The sequence below is a fragment of the Pseudopodoces humilis genome, chromosome 2, assembly GCF_049639895.1.
Source record: "Pseudopodoces humilis isolate 2021_Gansu_Grassland_sample_001 chromosome 2, ASM4963989v1, whole genome shotgun sequence".
Lineage (NCBI taxonomy): Eukaryota > Metazoa > Chordata > Aves > Passeriformes > Paridae > Pseudopodoces > Pseudopodoces humilis.
Window position 1 is genome coordinate 74,674,258 of NC_142201.1, and position 17,405 is coordinate 74,691,662.

Here is a 17,405-nt window from a genome sequence, read left to right on the forward strand (position 1 = left end):
TACTGTCTGTGACATGTTCAATAAAGGCACCACTCTTCTGGGACAATTGTGTCTACCCAGTTACTTCAAACGTACTTGAACTGCTGAAAAATCTTTACTTAGCTGAATCACTGCTTTTAGTATTTTTGTTAATGTGTCAGTATAAAAAGCAGTGGTGTACTCAGCACAACAAGATTTTACGGGGTACTGTGAACTATGCTGCCAGTTCTTACTTCATGAGGCTAGTTCAAGATGGAATTGAATTAAATACAATAAATACAAAATTAATATAATATTATACCTAAATTTTGAGTAACTCAGACTGAGAGGTACCGCTGCTCTCACACTGCCATTTTTACTACTTACTTCCCTTCCACTAAAGCCACCGACAATCCAAATTTATTCAATAATTTCAAGAGATAGTGCAATTTTGCAAATGTTAATTCATATTCAACTTATTATATAAATATATTTTTGCATATGTTAAGAAACTGCCAACCTGTCATGTGGCAAGATGCTGCAATGAATTCCAGCTGTAAAATTAAAAAATTTTTGGAAAATTCTATAAGGCATAAATGCAAAAAAGTAAACCGTAGCCTATCGGAAAAAATGTTTTGCTATTTCAATTTCTAGTAATTTAGTAAAGATAAAATCAGGTTTTACTTTCTCTGAAATACGTTGTCTTAAAATAACAAGTTTTGATTACTTTTCAGGTTAAATAAATTTCTGAGTTGTCATATGGCATCTTGCTTTCCAGAACACACAGGATATTTACCTCTATAATCTTTCCCGGGCACTGGGAATGTGTTTGTCAGAACTTTTACATTTTTAATTTCAAGCTCATACTGCACTCAGTATGCAAGCTAAAATATGAGAGAAGCTAAATGGATGAGCAATACTTTGGCTTATGACTGACAAACAGAAGAAGGAAGGATAAAGTCTTCCAACATTGCTAAAAAGGTATACAACAAAGTTATTGATCAAAATGCCAAAGCATACAGTATTTACAATTGTTATGCTTCACATTTTTTATTTGCATGCATTCAAAAATCACAGTACCAGTTTCACATCAGTTTTTCTGACACCTTAATTTGTTGAGTATATGTAAATTTTAATACAAAACTAGCATTAACTAGCTGATAATTTCTAATTGGGATGTTTAATTGCACAAAATAAAGAAAAACCCAAGACACTGCACCTTGGAGGCTTTGCTCAATCTTTGACACTCTCCAAATTTACAAAAGCTAATTGAAACAGAAGTCCTCTAAGTTCCTCAATATCATCCTTTACATAAGAGTTGCCTATAAATTTCAGATTCATTTCATCACTCTTTCTAATGCTTTCCCCTAAGAATTTGTTGAAACAACCCATCTGTCATTTCCACAGCAAAATTAAACATGAATACCAATATAAGCTTATACATTTAATGTCCTGTTACATTCTCCAAAAATCCATTATGTATATAACTCACATCAGCTTTTAAAATATGTGTGTGCTCATGACCTGCTTGGGAATTAAGATGAAGAACTGCTGAAGTACTGAGTGCTTTTCCTAATCATAAGAAACTTAAGGTAGAATCTAATCTTTAATATTAAACACTGTATTTTGCTACCAATATTAATCAGGCATATTTTGAGACTTTGATAATTTTCCGTCTTTCAGTTCTGTATGTGTTGCTATCTTAGTATAATATAAAACTTCATAAAGTCTCACCTAAATTGTCCCATTACCTTCTTAAACTCAAGCTTTTGCAAACTCCAGCATGTTCTGAAAACTGTTTCCTCAGAAATGTAACAAATGAACTTTATAGCTTTACTAGTTCTGCATTCGATTCAAAATGCAATTTTGGTGGTGATGATGGTGATGGGTTTTAGAAACCTCCACTGCCCTTTAGATGTACCTATTTTGCCTTCTCCTTCGAGTCTCTCTACCTATTTTTTTTAGATGTAAGCCTCTCACAGTTTTTCACATGCTTTTCATTGTTGAAAATAAAATAAAAAACGACTCTATATTTCTGTTTCACTGATTTTCCTTCATGGAAAAGACCCTGTTGTTTTTTTAAAGCTAATGAGGTACCAGGCACATGGTGTGATTCTTGGGGCTGTTCTGTACACTGCCAGGAGTTGGACTTCAACGACCCTTGTGGTTCCATGCCAATCCAGGATATCCTGTGATTCTATGATTCCATAATGATTTAGTTAAAAGAGCAACAACTCATTAATTTTCAAAACTACTTCTAAAATGTTTTTGCAGTATTACGCAACTTTATGAAAACATTACAATTTACAAACATAAAAAGATACGGAACACAATTTATAATCTTACATTCAGTGAACAACTTGGAAGGAGTTGCTGCTGAAATTTTTATGGGTGGGTGTTTTAACTTTCATTGACCTGATTTAGGGGTTTTCTGAAACAAGGCAGAAAATGAAACCACCTTACAACAAAAATATATCACTGATTCTTCTCTTTCCTCACCAGAGAGAGCCATTTGGACATGATGAAACACTTATTAAATGTGCCACCCTTCCACAGTAAGGGTTTTTAAAATTTGTGCAAAATTTGACAATTTATTCAGACTTTATTTCACAGATCAACAAGTCTTTCATGCAAGCTAATACTACGCATGTGAGTATGCGTTTTTTTCTAAGTAAATGGCAGGTTCATGAGAGTTTAATCAATTTGATAAGTGTCAAGCTGTTATTAAATCATGCTGCAAAACACTGTAAAAGCAGTTTTAGAACAGTATTCATTACAATGATGTTTCCAATGGCAAGAATTAACATGTATGTTTTCAAATGAGGCTAATATAGGTGAAAATGTCAAGACATTCTGTATTAGTTCAGAACAGCTCAATAAAAAGAGGTTTGCCTGTGTAATTTCAACACAGATGCACACTGATTTGAAGCACATTTTAAGTATCTATTTAATTTAAAGTAAAATTCAATTAAAAATTTCAGAGTCTGAAGTCTGGCTAGACTAATAATCAGTGGATGAAGGAAAGGAAGCTGCCATGATTCTATTCTTATAGATAGATAAGGAATAATAAACTTCCCAGTTCAACAATTTCAGGACATCTCAATAATTGGTAGCAACATTTAACAGGACTTTGCAGTATGTATGGTCTGAGAGAAAAAATGAAGCCCTGCAAATTACCAGAAATATTTCTGAAAAAGTAACAACATGTAAGTTCTCCCTACTGTATTAATGTGTAAGAATTGTTTCCCATTTTGAAATGTCTAAAATGAAAAAAGCTGAAATTTCCAAAGTGTATCTGCCATTTTTGCTGTTTGGCCACAAAGAATGCGATAGGCTCCAAAAACTGAACAAAAATGACTCCTATTCACAGAACCACAAAACAGCTGAGTTTGGAAGGAACCTCTGGGGTCTGTCAGGCACTCAAAGCTACAGCAGGTTGCCAAGACCTGTATCTAGTCTCCATCCAAGAATTTGACCCCTTGGAGCTTCATATGCTCCACACTATCCCTGGCACTTGACTGGAGTCTATGTAGAAAAGCTCCAAGGGGTCATAGTCTGAGTGCCAGACAAGCCTCAGCACTCTTTCCACAGTGTCCAACAGCGGAGACCCTGGAAGGCAGCAAAACTCCCTGAACAAGAGAGGAGGTCAGAAAATGGGAGCATCCTTCTCCCAGCTGCAGGGAACTGCTCACTACTTTTGCTTACAACTTCCTTCTAGTGATTCTGTGTGGATCAGGTTTAGCTGGAGCTTCATCAAGAGTGCAGAGACAAAAATTTTTCTGCACTAAGAGATAATGATCAATCACTGAGATGTAAATTTTACAGGACATACCTATGTCAAGTGGTAAATTTTGTTGAATTTCAGAACTGTCAGTACATAGATGTAAAACAAATGTTTTCAAGGTATTTGTAAGATAATCCTTTTTTAATTAATCCTTGACTTACATACTCAACAAGGGAATAAAAATGTTTAAAACAACTTAATCTTTGTCTACCTATTAACAAACTTCTGAGTGTCTTTTTGCCTCTGGAATAATTTTATTTTTTTTTTTACAGACTTCAGGAATACTTTTTTTTAATTTTACTTCTTCATATCTGGGAAACTGTTTTAGTTTCATATTCCCTGCCTATTCATGCATAAATAAAATAATTTATGATTGTTAACTTAAGCAGCAATTCAACTATCTTCATTTCAATTTCCAGGTCTTTAAAAATTCTGCAAAGATGATGCCTTCATTGAACTATCAATCTAGAATGAGAATGTAGAACTGTATGTAATGTCTGTGAAATATTAAAGATGCCTCGGCACTTCAAATCTTGAAACAATTACTGGTTGAACAGACCATAAAAACTAATTTTGATAACGACTATTATTATTTAAAGTTTTTGAAACACTCAAGAAAATGTCCCGCACACAAAAAAACCCCACCCCTATAAAAAGTCAGAAGCCATCCCATTCTAAAGAATATATTCAAAAGATTAATTTCATTATCTGCTAATAGCATAAAACCTTTAGAAAATCAAAGAAACGTCAAGATAATACATAATCCTTAAATGGCTTGGATTGGAAGGGACATTAAAGATAACCTAGCTCCAACCCTCCTGGACAGGCAGGGATACCTTCCATAGACCAGGCTGCTCAAAGCCCCATTTAACCTGGTTTTGAGTAGTTAAAGGATGGAGTATCCATGAGTTCTCTGGGAAACCTGTGCCAGTCTCACCACCCTCTCAGGAAAGAATTTCCTAATATCTAACCTAGACCTACGTTCTTTCAGTTTGAATTCATTCCCTTTGCTCTGTCCCTACATGCACTTGTAAAATACCCCTCTCCTGCTCTCTTACTGGAAGGTCACAATAAGGTCTCCCCAATGCCTTTTCCTCTCCCAGCAAACAACTCCAAATCTCTCAGCCTGCTCTCACAGCAGAGGAGCCTTGCAAACAATACAGAAAATGTTTGTGCCCAGTGATTCTGTAAAAAATTAAATTGCTCTTAGTAGGAATAGGTCATGCTAACCAGGTCTTAACGTTTACTGTGCAAGGGTCCAGTACTGGCCTTCTAGATGTGTTATCAGCTTGTTAGCAGAGCTTGCTGTGTGAAGTGGAGTTCAGTACCAGGTGTCTCCTGTTACAATGTGATGCTTGGGATAGCATGGGATAATAGCAAAGGTCCTGAAAGTATGAGCACAGTCTGAAAAGAGAGGCCTGAGAACTAAACCAACAACCTATGGTCATGTAATGGCCACTGAAAAAGGGCACAATTAAGAACTGGCAAGGCCGCTTGTGCTCTTAGGCAAGAGGCAATTATGCAGCAAAGAAAAACAGCCAAGTGACACCATAAAGGTATCTTCTACAGCCTGAAAAACAACCCCACCTAAGTGTCACACAGTCTGTAGGTCAGGAATTGAAGTAAAGCGGTAAAAACTCATACGAAAGGAGATCTCAGATTTGAGGGCAACGGTAGGGGTGAAAGAAGAGGCCTTCACCAGGTCCAGCCTTCCTTGTCAAAGAGCTCTCAGGAAAGCTTGACTTCCTCCACGTAGGTGACTACCAAGAACCTCAGCCACCAGTACCAGCTATGTGTCTTCAGCTTCATGGTACTGCATACTCACAGCTAATTTATGACCCGTGTTTTAAAGGGTATGTACTTTGAATTTGCAGTGCTAATGAGAAACAATTATAAAGAACTAGACATTAGCAACGTGTGCTGTTAATGAGTATTAATGTAGTGCAGATTTGTTTTAGTGTTTAAAACTGGCCTCATTTACCCATCTTCCACACCCTAGAATCAAAATGTTTATTTTTGTTACTGTTTATGTGTACATATATGTAATAGTTTCATGTGAGCTTTTTCAAAGAAAAATTATGGTGTCACAATGAAATATACTTTTTCTTCCAGGATCACACACCTGGTTAACATAAAGTCCATTTTCAGAGGCCACAGCTTTCAACATAAAGTTATCTAGTACCAGAAGACTATTCTGACACACAAACATACTGTATCATACACTTAGCACAGACGAGAATTTAATGAGATATCTCAAAATGCAGTGGTAAATTCTAATGTGTACCTCATGTCACTTCTTTGTATGTGGTTATTTGAGTAAGGGAAAGGTTTTTCCCATTACACTGTTGCTGTGCACAAGACATAATTTTAGGCCACAACATCTCTGATCTATTACGTGATCACTGAAAAGACAAAATAATGGCCCAATGTCAAGTGGGCACCTATCATGAGGTGTGAGTGATCCTTCCCAAGTGTGGGTAGTGTCTTCATCCACACACATCACATCTAAATGTGTGCCTGGAATAAGAATTCAATGGTTGAAAACCAAGGTTTATAACATAACTTAAAAAACACTACCAAACTGAAGCAAGCTAGACCAACAAAGGAGCATAAAGGGAGTGATATGGGATACTGCAGAGGGGATTTTCATTAATCTCAGTTTAAAGCTAATACCATATTTCAATACTATAAAGGAAAAAAACTTCATTCTGTTTGAAACCATTAAATATTGCCTTTTGAATATTAGATAAATGAAGAGACTAAAAAAAATCAAAAGTACATTAGCATTTTTCTTGGAAACACATGAAGGAGTCAGTCTCATGTTTTGTGTCGACTCACCTCCGTATGGAGAAGAAAGGTGATAGCCTGTTATATATCATACAGACTTCACACCTAATTATGCACTTAGCATTGTATTTTCCACCTGAAATGCATTTAATTTAGTTTTTTTTTTCTTCTTATGTTTCAATACTCGAGATAATTCCTTAGACTACATTTTTAATGTAGTTACCAGAAAAAAAAGTTGTCTTTTCAAATTAGCTACATTCCTACCTGATTAAGTTTCTTCCATAGGTTGAGAACAGGAGAAAGTTCTGTAGACCATATTTCTCTGTCAAATTTGCAGCCAGCAGTTGCTGACCTACTCAGGATCCGAAGCTGTGAAATGACCTGAGTGATGAGAATACAAATGCACACTTGAAGAAGGATAAACAAACTTCTTTTAGTACAAAAATGCCATACACTAGCAAATACTCTTCAATTTATCTATGAACTGTCCTTTCCTGCATACTTAATTACTGGCCATGGTCTGATCAAAACACAAACAATAACCAAATTCAGGTACAAACTGTATTTGAACTTCTTTCATATTAAACCACAAAAAAACCCCTATTTTCTTATCAGAGTAATTGTCTTTGTTCAATTATAATTTTTAAACTAATGAGGTGCATAATTAGGTAAAAAGCCTCTCTTCCACAAAATTTAGAGACAAAACTCGAGCTCTGCCTTTAACTAGGCTCAAGCTCTTCACTTAACTAGGCTTCATCTGTAATGAAAAATTTATGGGAAACAAACTCCCAAAATATGTTATTAAATACATACAATAACAATCAGGGACCAAAACTCAAGACAATTATAGGAAATTCAATCTGATCTGACCAGGATCTCTTATTTACATATTCATGCTATCTCAACGTATTTTAATGCATAACTATTAAAAAAATACAGCAAGAAATTAAAAAAAAAAATAATGGCAAACCTTCCAGAAAGAAAAGGAGCTTCTAGTTCATTAGGTCCAACTGCCTTTTATTGTTAGCAACCCTAAGAAGTTCACAAATCAACTGATAAAATACATACATACATACATTTGGAACAAAGGCCACTGAAATTAAAATTCTTCAGTGATACTGCAGTCTGTCCCTTAAATGGTATATAAACACCCTGGTATTTCTGAGGCATTTTTGTTAAATTTTACTTATTTTTCACAGTGTATTTTTTGCAAGTTGTTAGAGAACAACTTACTAATTCTCTCCTCTTTTGCTTGATAATAAAGAATTAAGCTTCATAGTAAAAGTGTATTAATCATTCAGAATATTTGGACTATATAATTGTAACACAGACTGAGGAAGAAAGTCAAGTTGTTTCTGCTGGGATTTGACTTTTTTTCTAGTCTTGAAAGATGTGCAATGATGAAGTGCTTTCTTTTGTTTTCCATTTTCTTTCACTGAAGCAAACCTCTCCTTCTTATTTATCAGCCTTGACAGGGACTATCAAGCACTACAAGATGATAGTACCCCCACCCATCATTTCAACTTCTATATCAAGCACTGACCATGAGACTGTGATTTAAAATCCTGAGAGATCATAAGGCCAGTAGTAGAATCACAACCTCAGAACTCAGGAGGGTAGATTTCAGCCTAGATCATTTTAGCAGGAAGCAGACGGCAATGTTTTGGAGGGCAAAGAGGGGCCAAGAGAGTTGGTAAATCCTCAAGAAAAAAATTCTCAAAGCACAAACCATCGCTTTCTGATGCAGAGGAAACAAGCATGATAAGCAAGTCAAAGAGCAATCATGACAGAAGATTATCACGGGTAGAAAGGAAGCTAGTGACCTCAAATCCTAGAATATGACGAGTTGGAAGGGATCCACAGGGATCACTGAAGTCCAACTTCTGGCTCTGCACAGAACATCCCCAAGAGTCACACCATGTGCCTGAGAACATTGTCCGGTTGTTTTCTGAACTCTGTCAGGCTGGTGCAGTGACCACTTCCCTGGGGAGCCTGTTCCAGTGCCCAAATACCCTCTGGGTGAAGAACCTTTTTCTAATATACAGCCTAAACTTCCCCTAACACAGCTTCACGCCACTCCCTTGGGTCCTGTCACTGCTCACCACAGAGATCAGTGCCTGCCCCTCCTCTTCCCCTCACAAGGAAGCTGGACACCACAGTGAGATCTCCCACAGAAGATGGCCATAAGGATGGACTATCCAGTAGGGGTAGAAAGACATTGCTCAGCTGTGTTAGCCAAATCTCATCTGGGTTTAAAAACAGCAGTGTATGCAAAGGCCTAAAAGGGTTTCTGGCAGTATTCTGGTAGCTAAAATGAAAAGATGAGCTACTGCTCTTTATAGCTTCTGTTATATAAAATAACATTTCACTCTCTCATTCTCATAACTTAATTTTAAACTTTTATAATCCTTTGTGTGCCCCAGCTATTGTGTATATCAAAAAAGATTCTTGTTTAATTTAGCGAAAAATTAATTTCTCTGATGAATGTTTTGATCATACTATCTTTATCATTCCTGCTATTCTTCCTCTTTTCACTCTGCACATATGCCAATGTTCTGACAAGCAATACAGATAATAAACACACATTTGTGCCTTCCAGATATCATTCTTTTAGCTATAGTTTTGTATCTTTTAATTTGTTTTTGGGTAGTTGCCTGCCATCATTTGCTAAGCAATAAAACATTTATATCAAATACACTTTAACTGGTAATTCAGTATCTAGTACTTCATATAAACTTGCATATAGTGCATACTATAAAGCTGAAAAATGTTTATATGATTGCTTTGTGAATATGGGGATTGAAAACATTAACTCTGGTATTCATTTTCAAAGCGTCTTCAGAGGTATAAACATGTATCTCCTTACAGCTGAAATGATTTTGAGAAGTAGTGACTGCAAGATCAAGTATTTTTCTAACTCTACGCATGGGATTAGCTGACTTTTCCTAATTATAAAATTTGTCAATATAGTTTAAATGGGATTTTTTTTTCCTTCTGTTTGCCTACATGTGTTTCTGCTTTGTGTATTTCATCAAATTAGTTAAAAAATATTGAGTTATCATTATCAAAAGTTAAACACTTAAATTAATGGTACAGAATCAAAATAAATCAAGTTTTAACTCTCTGTGTTTTAGAGTACTGTAACATACAAGGACCTTCATCAAACATTCATGGCAAATCTTTAACTCTTTACAGTTCATCCCATTTATTTTCTCAGATTTAGCAGGTATGATAGTAGCATAATTTACTCCTAAAGTTTCCATGGCAGCAAAGTTTTCAATTCACTTTTTTTTTTTAATTAATGGGTTGGGCTGAAACTTTTTGTACTAGTGGCTCTTTCAGCCTGACTATTTTTTCAAAATTTTAAACTAAAATAGTCATTCAAATTCAAGACACAGATGAAAATACATTTGATTAATGTCAAAATACTCAGGTTAACCTCACCTGCTTCAACACCCCAAACTTTTCTAATGGACTACAAATTTGATGGCACAACATCTGTCTGAATTTAGGAAAGAATAAAAGATTGTAAAATAGTAACATATGTTACTATTTAAATATGATTACAAGCTTGATATTGAATGGCATATTTCATTCTCAGAAATCCCATTTAAGTTCCTTACAGTATTGACTAGTCTATGCTACTTTGAATCAGCTAAAGCTTGAGAAAATGTTTACTCTGTACTCTCAAATCAGTCTCTTTCTGGATGTTATGGAAATGAAAAGAGAAATTTATTTTTTAAAATAGGTTCATAGAAAAGTTAACGCTGGAAAGAACCTAAGGAGGCCTTTAGTCTAATCTCCTGTTGGAGCATGATGAGTTTTAAAATCAGACCAGGTTGCTCAGGGCTTTATCTGGTTTTGAAAAATCTCAAGTACAGAGCCTGAACAACCTTCTCTAAATGACCTCTTCCGCTACTTTACTGCCATAATTATTAAAAGGTTTCCTTCAATATCTAATATGGACCTTGTTTTGGTTTATGTCCTGTAAAAATAAGAGTCAAATTCATGGACTGGGACAAAGAATGTGTTAAGATTGGGAAGGACCTGAATAAAACCATGAGTGGGATATATTACCCTATTAGAATTTTCAAGTATATCACAGAAGTATGCAAGGGATTGCGGTATGTTTGCAGTTGCTCCACCTAAGTGTTTTCACCTCTAGGCAAGAGAAATCAGTTTTGAGTTGGAAGGAAAACTACATAAAAGAAAATGGATTATCAGGAATACATTTTTGGGGGGTCATATGAAAACCAAACCAACAGGACAGGAATGAACACACAGACTGGGTAAGTACCTAGAAGTAAAGGAGACCTTGGTTCAGATGACAAAGGGAATATGACTAGGAATCTGTGTTTAAGAAGATGAAATAACTCTTGGGTTGAAAGAGGGCACTGTACACAGTCACACTAGGCAAGCACAAATTCACCCTGACCTATCCTTAGGCACTTATTTAAAGCTTACTTAAAACTTACTCAAAAATATTATCACCTTCACCTCCCTAAATAATCAACAGACAGATCTTAAGTGGGGTAACTTGCATTTGAAAGGTTCTCTTATTGAGTACATAAGAAAACTAAGTTCCTTATACAGGTACCTCAGACAGATGGGACTGTGCTGCGGAAATTAGAATGAGGATATTAATTTAATTTCCTGGAAACCTAGCTACAAAGTTTGAGAAGAATTCAGTCTCTCTCAATGTACTATACATACAATACCATCAGGCCAACCTATATTCAACTTCAATAATCACTCTATATTAAGCTTGCCTTAAACATGATGTTTCTATGAGCACACAGTGAGAACAGAGGGGACCAACACAGATGCATATATCCAGGTCTCTGGAATCGTATCTTTTGCACTCTAACCCAGGTATGTACTTACAGCACTAAGGAAACTGAAAATTTAATCATAGATGGAAAATACAGGGCACTCAAAATAAGAGTACTTTTATAATACCTAACCTTTGAACGTTCTCCTTTTTTATCGCAATGTATTCTTTTTGTTTTATACACTAAAAGCTCGTATATGTTGTGCTAGTTCACACCAAATGCAAATCTGAATATTCTGGATAATGAGAAGAGTGAAAAAAGACTACCATTAAGGAGGAAAAGAGCACCTTCATTAAAAATATGATATAGATAGATAGACAGAAAAAGAGGTAATAAAAATATAAAAGCAATCACCCATAATGGTCTGTTTAAAGAGGGGCAAAAAGATTATTCAGAATCACAATTCTTTGTAGAATCTTTCTGTTTTGAGTAAGGTTAACTAATCATAACAGTATGTATACAAAGATTTCAATAGAGGTATTTATTTATGAACAATGCATCTAATACTGAAGAACAGCCTACAGAAACTGCTACCAAGTATTTTCTCTATTTTTAGTGGAAAATTCATGCACTGCATGTTTTTTTCTGAGTTATCAGCACAGAAAAATACAGATTGAATATATTAAGGAAGGTGGGGTGGCCAAACTAAGAATGTCTGTATTTATTTATCTAGTTATTAAATTACTTGTGCATCTCAGCTTTTTAATCTACTGCATATTTTTGTGTGCATCTACAGACATATGCTGCTATGATACTAACTAGCACATTAGAGTAGAAAACACGTGCATCTAGAGAAATTATGAGAGATAATGAACAAAATGGAAAGCTATAAAGACAATGAATGTTCCCATGCAACCGCCTATGGAGCTACTAAAAATCATGTTTTACCTGAAAATTAAAATTAACGGAAAAAATAAAAATGAGGAAATGTCAAAAGTTTAACTTTTCCTTCTCTGAAACTTAGACAAGACAGATTTCTAGGAACACAAAATCTATTTCACTATTTCATATTTCACTTATGCACAAGATGAAGAAAAAGGCTTGCCTTCAGTCATTCACAAGTACTGCAAAAAATGTTACTTCACAAATACAATATATAATAAAAACAGACTTACATCTAAGTCTTATATTCATTTCAGAATCAAATCAAATTTTATACAAATTATGCAGTATTAAGACTTGAAAAAGAGGGAAGTAATACAGTCAAAAATATCTTGCTAAATTCTGTCAGTGAATTAAAAAAAAAACCCAGATCAATCATTTCTGAACTCAATTTGATTACTGTTCTAGGAATGCAAAGCTGGAAAGATTTGCTAGTCAGATAACTGGTATTTTTTCAAGATTATGGAACATATTAAAAAGAATTTTTTTTTGTGCAAAAAATCTAGCAAAGTCCCCTCAGTAAATCTACGTATGTCAAAGCAGATACTCTACTGCCATCTACCAGTTTTAAAAGGAGATAGTCTTAGCACAGAAACCACTTCTATGCTCCATTTCTCTGAATAAAACAATATATCCCTTTATGCAGCTGCTTAAGGAGGTATTTCTGGTTTTATAAGACTTTACAGCTTAAACTAAAATATGAAGCTATAGCTTAATTACATTGGTAAAACCTGTGAAAGTACTAACCCAATGCAATGCAACTGTGTCTTTACTGTGTCACAAGAGGAAGGTTTCTGTGTGACATCCTTTCTGGTGGAACTATGCGCTTCCACACTGCTTCTCACAGCTTGGCTGCTGTTCCCTCATTGCTGAGAAAGTAGCCTAAGACTGAGCTGGCATTGAAACCTCTCTGACTTTCAGTCCCTGACTGTGTCCCTTACCTTCTCTTCAAGAACAGGATCCATGTATGCTGTTAGGATGAAGGTAGTTTAATGGCACGTGTAAGCAAATCATTCCTACTGCATGTGGATCGGTAAGAGACAGTGCAGGTCTACGTTTGCACTTTTCTTGTTCCATCAAGGCCACCTCAAAGCTGCACTTTCACTCATTAAGGATCTGAAGTAGGGCTGGACTCTACAGAGACACATCTTCTCAATCAAATACTAAGGAAATGTGGCAAAGAATTGACCACACCCGTATCTCCCTTTATACAGAAGCAGATCATGTACCATATGTCTTTGACAGCAGGAAGGTCCTCTGTAGAGCAGGGGTTCAGGGGAGGGAGGAAGGAAGGAAGTCAGCAGTGTGCTGTAGATGGACAGCACAAGTCCTACTTGAGCCTTCTCCTAAAGAATAACTAAGAATTTTACTTCACAGAGGTCCACAGGATACACATTACCTGAAGACCATGAAGCTAAAAGGAATGCCAGAAGAGGTGGTTGACCTTAACTAATTACTCACCCTGACAAAATTTAAGGAGACTGGAAAATGGCAGCCTATTTTTAGAAGAGAACCATCCTCTCATATGCAGAGCACCACCAGTGTATTTTCATATACACAGCACCAGTCCTATGAGAATTAATAAGGTTATCTGAAACTTTACATTGATTCACTAAATTGGTAAAGAGATGTTTTGTAGCTCTTTTTGTTAGAGCGCAGTATTGTGGCTTTCACTCCATTAATGGCACAGCACATTTCTTTCATGCATCACCACAGGTGCACTCAAAATATTCCCCACATTTCAAAAATTCCTTTTAAGTATTCAGATCTCTCAGTTGCATGGTAATAAACACAGGTTGACATTACAAATCAATTTCTATTAGAGACTGTTAGTCAAGTATTTTTCATGTGGGATGTAATAAATGCTAGTAAGTAAATGCTCTGAACAACTGAAAGGTTATGTAATTGCTAAACTATTTTAAGAAAATATTTTTTTTGCTGGGATCTATAGTAATAACATAAGATTTTCCAGAATAATACAAATTGCTTTTCAGTACTTAAAATACTTTTAAATAATTATGCACATATTACTCTATGTGGTGTAATTAGAATTACGGAGGAACAGTAAATATAAAATTCATGCTCCGAGTCTTGTTGAGCTGGATTGTGAAAGAGAAAATCGTGTCTGTTGACAAACACTCAAGAAGCTACAGCCATCATTACAGCTGCACCTTAAAAAATAACCACACACCACAGCCCACCTATTCTACATACAGTAGAAATACTGCAGTCAGGTGTATGACTGCAGTATTGGTCGGATGTACCCTAACTTATCTTTATCTGACTTGGGTCATAACAACTGTAGAGATTTGGTGTACAAACTCAAGCATGATCCAGCAATTTAAGAGCTGCCAGTGACCCCATACACCCTCCCCTACACTTCTGTCTCTGCTGCCCTCAGAAACAAGTCAAAAAGCAGCACTAGAACCATACATCTGATCACAGTTTTAGTAAGACAAAGAGCACTTTTAATCTAAGTAAAAGGATATGCAAGGAATAGTAGGAAGAGGTACAGAATCAGTCAGTGACTTGCTGAAAACAAGAGAACATCAGAAACTAAGTAAAAGAAAAGCAACCCAATGACAAATTTCTATTTTACTGAAGTCAATGAGATCACTGCAGTTACATTTAATGAGGAAAAATTCACTTCATGTTTCCTGACCCTGGTTTGTACCACATCTACTTTACTAGATTGCTCTACACTGTTCTTCAATATTAGTTTAATATTAATTTTAACTTCAGAAACATCCATCACATAATAAAAAATACTTATAAAAAGGTAACTTTTTTCCTACAGAAGTTCTCATTTTCAAGTACGGAGAGAAGAAGAAGAGTATATATTTTAAGTAAATACTGCATTTAGTAGCTACACTAAGGTTCGATTAGGTATCCCTTTTGATTTCTGATGATTTCATTAAAGAAATTGTTGCTTCTCTTTAAGCAATCCCATCTATCAAGTTTTCAAATGATTCAGCTGCCATTCATGATGAGTATGAAATGTCATGGTATGAATCACAGAATACAGAATGGTTGGGATTGGAAGGGACCTGTAGAGATCATCTAATCCAACCCACCCCCTGCCAAAGCAGGTTCACCCACAGCAGGCCACACAGCATCACCTCCAGACAGGTTTTCAGTATCTCCAGAAGAGGAGATATTCAACCACATCCTCTCTGGCAACCTGTTCCAGTTTTCTGTCACCATTATTTTTAGGAAGTTTTTTCCTCAGATGGAATATCCTGTGATTCAGTTTGTGCCCACAGCCCCCTGTCTGTCACTGGGCACCACTGAAGACAGTTTGGCCCCATCTTAAGGACCCTTAAGATACCTGTAAGCATAGATAAAATCCCTCAGTTGTCCCTTCTCCAGGTGAAACAGACCTAACTTTCTCCTTGTAAGAGAGATGCTCCAAGTCCCCCAGTCACCAAAGTCCTCCCTTGAGCCCCCTCCAGTAGCTCCTCAACCCTCTTGTCCTGAGGAGCCCAGACCTGGACACAACACTCCAGATGTGCCCCACAAGGGCTGACCAGAGGGGCAGGATCACCTCCCCTGACCTGCTGGCTCTGCCCTTCCTAAGGCACCCCAGGATCTCTCTGGCCTTCTGAGCCACGGGGACACTGCTGGCTCAGGGACAGCTTGTGGTGGTCCACCAGGACCCCCAGGTCCTTCTCTGCAGAGCTGCTCCCCAGCAGGTCAGCCCCAGCCTGGGCTGGTGCCTGGGGTTATTCTTCTACAGGTGCAGGAACCTGCCTTTGCTGAACACTGCATTGCTTTCCCTCTGCTCAGCTCTCGAGCCTGCCCAGGTCTCACTGAATGTCAGCACAGCCCTCTGGGGTATCAGTCACTCCTCCCACATGAAAGTAAGTATGAATACAGGCACAGATCATCCATAGGCATTTTTAAATACTCTATAACACTGTGCACTGGAGTTCTGTACAAAAACATTTATATTTATAGCAGTGATCTGAAAGATGACATTTTTACTGAGAATAAGAAAAAAAAAAAAACATGTAAGGTTTATACTATGTCAAAGAACTGCATCAACAAATTTTTCATGGAAATTACAGCTTACAAAATCTTAATTTAAGAGTTACCTTTTAGTCACAGAAGCCCTCTAAACACCATTATTTGCAACTCTGCATCATTATATTTCAAAATATTATGTGAAAAATCTGTATTATTAATGATAACCTCACTAAAGGAAATTTTGGAAGTGTTGGTTAACAGCCCACACTGCAAATACAGGCAGAAAATATTTTTTATATTTATATATATGTTGAGGATAGCCATGAAGTAAACTTAAGGAAATAAGGCACTGGTTTAATGGCAGTAAGGGAGAGGGAAAATATGATATAGTATAGTAAGGAGAGGGAAAATTTGAGGCAGTTGAGTGGACAGGACATTAATTTCAGTTGATTAAAAAGGGGAATAAATACTGTTTTTGAATGAGACTTGAGAACAAGCCTCCTCATTGTGCAGAAAGGCTAGAATTATTAACAAAATGACTGAGTAAGCATGGAGTATCTTTGTGGATTGAAAGGCAAAATAAAGGAACATATAAGAAGAAAAGTCAAGGACAGTGAAAGAACTGCTTGGGCAATTCAAGATGAAATTAGAAAAGCCAAAGCCCAGCTGGAGATAAGACCAGAAAGATACAATTAGGGGTGAAATGGATTTCAACACATATGAAAAAAGTTCAAAGAAAACATGGGGCATTGGCCAAATGTAAGAGAAAATAAGTGAGGCATAGTACATAAAACCTGAAGTATTCTAAGGCCTTTGTGTATGGTGCAGGAAGCAAAGGAGAAGATAATGCTGGGAAATAAACTTTTGCCCATGCAAAGGACAGAACACACTCATACACTAACAGGGGCTTTCAGCTGCTGGCCGGTCACCAGCGGTGCTCACAGCGCTCACTTGTGCGGCCAACGCTGCTTCGTGTCTTCATCAGTGATCTCATGGAGGAGATGGAGTGCACCCTCAGCACGCTGCCAGACACTGGGCAAGTCTCACAAGAACACTCTCTTCCATAAATGTGAATTATAGCCTTGCCTAAGGATGCATAATGGTGGGAACCATTCACTTGCTTTAGCGGCTGAATAAAATAAAACTGGTAACAAACATGAAATTTGAAATGTGTTGGTTTTTCACTGCCCTGGAAA

At 36.5% G+C, this 17,405-nt stretch overlaps 1 protein-coding gene across 2 annotated transcripts in view; it reads right to left on the reverse strand.

Moving 5' to 3' along the window:
* DYNC2H1 (dynein cytoplasmic 2 heavy chain 1) overlaps window positions 1-17,405 on the reverse strand; it is a 140,981-nt gene that overhangs the window by 27,624 nt on the left and 95,952 nt on the right. For both annotated transcript variants that reach the window (XM_005516220.3, XM_088051195.1), the window contains one exon: window positions 6,794-6,910. In XM_005516220.3, coding sequence (XP_005516277.2) covers window positions 6,794-6,910 — 117 coding nt within the window. The remainder of the gene's footprint in view (window positions 1-6,793; window positions 6,911-17,405) is intronic.